Source organism: Rutidosis leptorrhynchoides, chromosome 2 (assembly GCF_046630445.1).
Source record: "Rutidosis leptorrhynchoides isolate AG116_Rl617_1_P2 chromosome 2, CSIRO_AGI_Rlap_v1, whole genome shotgun sequence".
Taxonomy (NCBI): Eukaryota; Viridiplantae; Streptophyta; class Magnoliopsida; order Asterales; family Asteraceae; genus Rutidosis; species Rutidosis leptorrhynchoides.
This window is the reverse complement of record NC_092334.1, coordinates 90,680,578-90,688,553: the sequence shown is the minus strand read 5'-3', so window position 1 is coordinate 90,688,553 and position 7,976 is coordinate 90,680,578. Positions and strand designations below refer to the sequence as shown.

General features: G+C 33.8%; 1 protein-coding gene across 1 annotated transcript; it reads left to right on the top strand.

Moving 5' to 3' along the window:
- Positions 1-295: 295 nt before the first annotated feature.
- LOC139891140 (G-type lectin S-receptor-like serine/threonine-protein kinase At4g27290) lies at positions 296-4,361 on the top strand. The gene is made up of 7 exons (XM_071874078.1): positions 296-1,586; positions 1,914-2,039; positions 2,123-2,280; positions 2,871-3,081; positions 3,172-3,409; positions 3,484-3,634; positions 3,953-4,361. Exons 1-7 carry the CDS (start codon positions 308-310, stop codon positions 4,259-4,261), a joined length of 2,472 nt encoding a protein of 823 aa, XP_071730179.1. The 5' UTR covers positions 296-307; the 3' UTR covers positions 4,262-4,361.
- The last annotated feature ends 3,615 nt before the right edge of the window (positions 4,362-7,976 follow it).

The following is a 7,976-nucleotide window of genomic DNA, read 5'->3' as shown; positions in this document are numbered from 1 at the left end:
GCGTGTTGGGTAGTTAAATATTACTCCGGTTACTCATCTTTTAAGTTAATTTTTCGGACTAAATTGACCTCAACTTTAAATTTAGAATTTTAAACTTAAACACCTTTTATTTTATAAAAATGGCCACTTATTTCCAAAAGTTTTGGCCTTCTGGACAAGTCAAGATTCCATTTGCCATTGCCATACAAACTAAAAGAATAAATGTCAATATTTAAACATGAATTATTAGTCAACAACTGATCAACAGTTTATGAAACAACACAATTCAATGGGAACTAATCATTGGTGGTGGATGAATGCATCAACCATGAAGAAAAAAGAAAAGTTCAACAAGTTTTGGTTTTGTATTATTGTTGTACTTTGTGCAATAACTACTTGTACCACTGCAGTTGACACCATCTCAGCAAATCAAACCATTAGAGATGGTGAAACAATTGTTTCATTACAAGAAACATTTGAGCTTGGTTTCTTTAGCCCAGCGAATTCAACGAAACGTTACGTTGGGATCTGGTACAAAAGAATTTCATACAAAACAATCATGTGGGTAGCCAATAGGGACACACCCCTCATGAACACATCAGGGGAGCTGTTTCTAACTCCACAAGGAATCCTCGAAATCCGTAACGGTACGGGTGATGTCATCTGGTCGTCGATGAATTCTTCAACGTCGGTTAGTAAACCAGTTGGTCAACTTTTAGATTCTGGTAATTTAGTTATAACAGACGGTGGATCAGGGAATTTGATATGGCAAAGTTTTAATTACCCGACGGATACGTTTGTGCCCGGGATGAAATTCGGTAAGGATTTGGTTACGGGGTTCGAACGCCATTTTACGTCGTGGAAAGACGAAAATGATCCGAGTTCAGGTGAGTTCACTGTGTGGATTAATGTTCAAGGGTACCCACAGTTGATTGTAAGAGATGGGGACATTATTAGATACCGTGCGGGCCCATGGAACGGGGAGCGGTTTAGCGGGGAGCCCAGTTTGAGGCCCAACTCGATTTATCGATTTGGGTTTGTTTTAGATCAAAGAGAAATGTATTACCAATTTGATCTTTCGGATAATTCGGTGATAACAAGAGTGATTATTAGACCAACTGGTAACTTTGAAAGATTGTTATGGATTGATAGTAGACAAGAGTGGTTACTTTACTTGACTCCACAGACCGATAATTGTGACCGCTATGCGTTATGTGGCTCGTTTGCTAGTTGTAATATCAACAACTCGCCAAATTGTGGGTGTTTGCAAGGGTTTGAGCCGACTTCGCCTGATCAATGGAAGGTAGCGGATTGGTCACAAGGGTGTAAGCGGTCAACGCCGTTGGATTGTGGGCCCGATGAAGGGTTTAGGAGGTATTCGAGCATAAAGTTGCCTGACACACAACAGTCACGGTTTAACCAAAGTTTGAATCTTGATGAATGTGAGAGGGTTTGTAAGGCTAACTGTTCATGTTCGGCCTACGCGACTCAAAATGTTACTAATGGTGGAAGTGGATGCTTATTATGGTTTGGGGACTTGATCGACATTAAGACGTTTTCAGAAAGCGGGCAGGATCTTTATATACGAATGCCCGCATCAGAATTAGGTAAATACTCCTTCGTCCCAAAATAACAGTCCCTTTTGACTTTTTTTGTCTTTTGTTTACAACTTTGACCTTAAATTCTTTTGTATGTGTTATATAACTCTTGATGAAAGTAAAACCCAATGGGTTCATAAAATTTTTACCAAAGATTATGTATCACAAACAAAAATAGTTGAAGTCCAAGTTGAATTGAAGAACAAATACTTCAAAGTCAAAATGGGACAGTTATTTTGGAAAGAGGGAGTAATATCTTACAGATCACCCTCTAATTTGTTTTCGTTACAACTCAAATAATGTATTTAATATTCCTAATTTATATGATCGCTGCAGCAAAAGGTAAAGGCTCGAATCGAAAGATGGTAAAGATCATTGTACCATCAATATCGGTAGTATTGGTCATACTCCTTTCTATTTGTCTGTTTTATCGATTTAAGAAGAGAAAGGCAATGCAAGGAGGTAACAGTTTTGGACCTTTTTTGTATATTGATTTAGTTTGGGTAGGATTTATATAGTTTGATTGATATTCGGGTCATTATCAGGGACATTAGAAGAAGACGATGGAGATGATGATGGTAATGAATATTCCAAAGATGACTTAGAATTGCCACTGATAGACTTTTCGATTCTACGTAAAGCCACGGATAATTTTTCCGAAAACAATAAGCTTGGAGAGGGTGGTTTTGGACCTGTTTATAAGGTAAAAAAAATAGGGCATAGCAAGAATCTATCGTGTATATTAGAAACCTCGATTTGTTACGATGATTATATGACATTAATAACTTTGCATCACATAATCACTTTAGAAATGGTCATTGTCGTAAAAACCCCGATTACTCCCGATTAATCCCCGAATAATCCTTTTTAAGAAGAGACTGATCCGATTGTCTCAAATCCGTTAATTATTCGGTCAAGGTCGGTTAATGGGTCAAAATCGGATTTGTTCGTCTAAGTCGATCAAAGTCAAAACTAGTCAACATTTTAATAAGAATTTAACCTAGTTTTTTTGAGTTTTTGAACAAATAAACAATTATGCTTATGTTTTTGGAGAATTATGTTTTTGTTTATGGTTTTCTTCTATATCATAAAATTTTGAAATTTGATATTAAATGTATAAATCCAGTCCGATCAAATCCCCGATTAATCCCCAAGTTGCTGAATACTCCCTCGAAAGTATCGACCGAATACTCCCCGAGTAGCGAGTTTCACAACGTTGGAAATGGTAAAGAGGTGTCTACATTATTGTAAATGGGAACACATAGCACGCGTACCTTAAATGGCTATTTTCAGGGAGTGTTCGAAAAGGGGCAAGAAGTAGCGGTGAAGCGGCTATCAAAAACGTCGACTCAAGGTCTCAGCGAATTCAAAAATGAAGTCATCACTATTTCCAAATTGCAGCATCGAAATCTTGTAAGGCTTTTAGGCTGCTGCATTAAAGGGGCAGAAAAAATGTTAGTCTACGAATACATGTCAAACAAAGGACTTGACTCGTTTATATTTGGTATAATTCTAATCACATGAAACTTTAGGTATTAAAATTAAAACTTAAAAGCCAGAAGAAATTTTAACGTTGGGTGTAAACTATGTGCAGATGAAAATAAAAGTAAAGAACTCGACTGGCCTACGCGTTTTCGCATTATTAAAGGGATTGCTAGGGGACTTCTTTATCTTCATCAAGATTCGAGACTAACAATTATCCATCGAGACCTAAAAGTCAGCAACATTTTGCTTGACCATGATATGATCCCGAAAATATCAGATTTTGGCATATCTCGAACCTTTGAAGGAAATCAGACGGAAGCAAACACAAACAGAGTGGTTGGAACATAGTAAGACATCATCCTACAGAATTATTTAATACAATTTAATTTATTTTGTCAACTAAGCGATGAATTTGATGCAGTGGGTACATGGCACCCGAGTATGCAGGAGATGGCATTTTTTCAATGAAATCGGATGTATTTAGCTTCGGTGTTTTAGTGTTGGAGATTATAAGTGGCAAGAGAAACCGAGGTTTCTTCCATACAGAACACAACAATAACCTTATCGGACATGTTAGTTTCTTAGTAACATTCAAATTAACCACTGCTTGTATTCTAGTATCCTTATACTCAAGGCTGCAAAAATCGCTACTCTGAGAGTACTCGGTCAAGACTTTTTAGTGACTACTCGGCAACTCAGGGAGTACTCGAATGTTGACCAAGTTTGACTTTGACCATTTTTGACCAATTTTCCAAGTAATCCCGAGTTATGGTTCAGTTTTGACTGATCTTCCTAGTAATCCCGAGTGTTGGCCATGTTTGGCCAAGGTTGACCGAGTTTGACCAAGGTTGACCGAGTTTATTTATTATTTCACTATTTTGTATTGCTAGGCATGGGGGCTTCATAAAGAAGGCAAATCAAGGGAACTGGTTGCAGAATCATTACTAAAATCGATGAATGAATCAGAAGTATTACGGTCAATCCATGTGGCTTTATTGTGTGTTCAACAACGTTCAGAAGACAGGCCAACAATGGCTTCTGCGGTTCTAATGTTTGGGAGTGAGGGTGCATTGCTGCCACCTAAGCAACCAGGCTTCTTTCATGAAAAAGCTACAACAGATAACAGTGGTTCCACTTCAAGTACGCATGAGATAAATTCAACAAATGAACTTACGATTACAATGTTAAATGCTAGATAGCTAGTAATTTATTTGTACAGATTGTAAATATTTGAGTCTTCAACTGTTTGGGATGTAGCTTTTGTATATGCTTCTTTGAGCTGTGTATAAAATGAGCACTAAACGCAATACGGAGCTATTCAAAATTTTGGGCCCTTCTAAATTTTTGGGCCCTAGGCGGTTGTCTATCTTTCCTATGCTCGAAGACACCTGTGCTACAGAGTTAAACTATGTCCCATTACCATATATATATATATATATATATATATATATATATATATATATGTATATATATATATATATATATATATATATATATATATATATATATATATATATATATATATATATATGTATATAGGGGCAAGATCAATGGGGAAGTAACCAATCGGGGGAAGTAGGGGAAGCAAAAATTTTTTTTTTTTTTTTTTTTTTTTTTTTTTTGGAATTTTTTTTTTCGGGCATCAAGATCACACGAAAATATGAACATTTATAAGAGACACTTCGTGATGAATGTTATTATATAGACGGGAAAACGATCGACAAAAATAACATTCAAGATAATATTGTTCGTGAAGAATATGAACGTTTTTTTTCTTCCATGTTTTGTGAAGTAAAATTTAGCCCGATTTATGGTGTTTTCGGTTTATTCCATAAACCCAAAACACCAAACCCTAAACCCTAAACCCTAAACTCTAAACCGTTCGTGTTAAAAACTCAATTTAAATCCTAAATCTAAACCCTAAATTTCTAAACCCTAATATCTAAACCCTATAAACCCTAATATCTAAACCCTAATATCTAAACCCCAATAGCTAAAACCTCAACATACGTTCGAAAAACACGATAATTGTTATATATTACTTCTTCGAGCGTTTTCCCGCCAAAATAAAAACATTTATCACAAAGTGTCTCTACTAAATGTTCATATTTTCATCTCATCTATAATGTTCGTGAACAAAGTTTTTCAAAAAACGAAAAAAAAAAAAGTTTTTGCTTCCCCCGATTGGTTACTTCCCTCTTGATCCTACCACTATATATATATATATATATATATATATATATATATATATATATATATATATATATATATATATATATATATATATATATATATAAAATCTTTTACAAGTGGCAAAATGGGCGGGTAGGGTGACATGTCAGAACCAAAGATTGGTAAACCTTTGCAAGTCAAAACGGGTCAAGTCTTATAGGATCGATTTAGTAGAATAAATAAATCATTATCGCAATATTGAGTGCGGAGTCCTCAATATTATGTTTTATATCAAAAACACTTACAAAAAACTAATTGATTTAATTTAGAATGAACTTGTTAGGGTTGAAAATATGCTAGAAGATTGGGAGAGAGTAGACACGGCTAGGGTTGTGTCAAAGTGAGTAACCTCAACTTAGAACCCGAAACCGTCTATTTATAGTGTATGACGGACGATTCATCCGCACGGATGTATCCTTGATCCATTCACATGTGTCCCTAACCGTACACATTGGATTGCTACGGATGCATAACTGATCCGTACAGTTGGATATAAACTAAGGATTTACATTTAAGATCACATATTTGATTACATAACAATACAGTAAACATATAAAGCAATAACTAAACATCCAAGTATTAACATTGTTTAATAACACGCATAAACAACTAATGAACTATGACTTACACATTATGCACTAACACAAGTCAACATTTTTCTTATCATATATAAAACAACTTAGAATGTTGTGAACAGTTACGGGAACATTTTAGCTGTTTGCGGCATTTTCTTGTATGTGTTTTACTGTTTTATATATATATATATATATATATATATATATATATATATATATATATATATAGTGGTAGGATCAAGGGGAAGTAACCAATCGGGGGAAGCAATTTTTTTTTTTCGTTTTTTGAAAAAACTTTGTTCATGAACATTATAGATTGGATGAAAATATGAACATTTAATAAAGACACTTTGTGATAAATATTTTTATTTTGGCGGGAAAACGCTCGAAGAATTAATATATAACAATTATCGTGTTTTTCGAGCGTATTTTGAGGGTTTAGATATTAGGGTTTAGAAATTTAGGGTTTAGGGTTTAGATTTAGGGTTTAGATTTAGGATTTAGATTTAGTTTTTAACACGAAGGGTTTAGAGTTTAGGGTTTAGGGTTTAGGGACTAAACCCAAAACACCAAACCCTAAACTCTAAATCGGGCTAAATTTTGACAAAAAGTACATCACAAAACATGAAAAAACGTTAACATTCTTCACGATCAATATTATCTTGAACGTTATTTTGTCGATCGTTTTCCCGCCTAGATAATAACATTCATCACGAAGTGTCTTTTTTAAATGTTCATATTTTCGTTTGATCTTGATGCCTGAAAAAAATTCCAAAAAAACGAAAATAAAAAATAAAAAATTTGCTTCCCCCGCTTCCCCCGATTGGTTACTTCCCCATTGATCATGCCCCTATATATATATATATATATATATATATATATATATATATATATATATATATATATATATATATATATATATATATATATAGTGGTAGGATCAAGAGGGAAGTAACCAATCGGGGGGAAGCGGGGGGAAGCAAATTTTTTTTTTTTTCGTTTCTTGAAAAAACTTTGTTTACGAACATTATAGATTGGATGAAAATAAGAACATTTAGAAAAGACACTTCGTGATGAATGTTATTATTTTGGCGGGAAAACGCTCGAAGAAGTAATATATAACAATTATCGTGTTTTTCGAGCGTATGTTGAGGTTTTAGACATTAGGGTTTAGATATTAGGGTTTATAGGGTTTAGATATTAGGGTTTAGAAATTTAGGGTTTAGGGTTTAGATTTAGGATTTAGATTGAGTTTTTAACACGAACGGTTTAGAGTTTAGGGTTTAGGGTTTGGTGTTTTGGGTTTATGGAATAAACCCAAAACACCAAACCCTAAACCCTAAACTCTAAATCGGGCTAAATTTTACTTCACAAAACATGGAAAAAAAAAACGTTAACATTATTCGCGAACAATATTATCTTGAATGTTATTTTTGTCGATCGTTTTCCCGCCAAAATAATAACATTCATCACGAAGTGTCTTTTCTAAATGTTCTTATTTTCATCCAATCTATAATGTTCGTGAACAAAGTTTTTTCTAAAAACGAAATTTTTTTTTTTTTTTGCTTCCCCCGTTTACCCCCGATTGGTTACTTCCCCATTGATCATGCCCCTATATATATATATATATATATATATATATATATATATATATATATATATATATATATATATATATATATATATATATATATATATAAACCATGTGACTAGTTAACTCAATCAAAATTCAGCGCGTTGTATATTCAGGTTTTTTTAAGTTTATACCATGTTTAGTTTACAGATGTGTTCCTACTAGAAAAATTCAACATTTGCAGTCAAAAGAATACAAAAAATGAGAAGTTAGCCTCTTAAAGTCAGGCTAATGCTGTTTACTTTAAATTGATCAATTCCTGGCAGTTCCCTGTCAATAATGTACACTAGTCATAGGATATCATGGCCTCCTTCTAAAGGAAAAACACAGTAGTTTGTTCTTAATCGAAGTCATATTTATCAATTTACTTCTACTATAATATATGTATGCTGTCGGCATTATTTGAATTTAAATACTCGTATAACGTAACACAGGGGATTGATGAAGTGTTAAAAAGAAAACTATAACTAACCT

What these genes read in the sequence shown, in the direction of transcription:
- LOC139891140 (XM_071874078.1), top strand. Translation starts at nt 308, where the DNA reads ATGAAGAAAAAAGAAAAGTTCAACAAGTTTTGGTTTTGTATTATTGTT. An exon ending in GAGAAAGGCAATGCAAGGAG is followed by an intron (nt 2,040 to 2,122) that starts GTAACAGTTTTG and finishes GGTCATTATCAG; the next exon opens with GGACATTAGAAGAAGACGAT. An exon ending in ACAATAACCTTATCGGACAT is followed by an intron (nt 3,635 to 3,952) that starts GTTAGTTTCTTA and finishes TTGTATTGCTAG; the next exon opens with GCATGGGGGCTTCATAAAGA.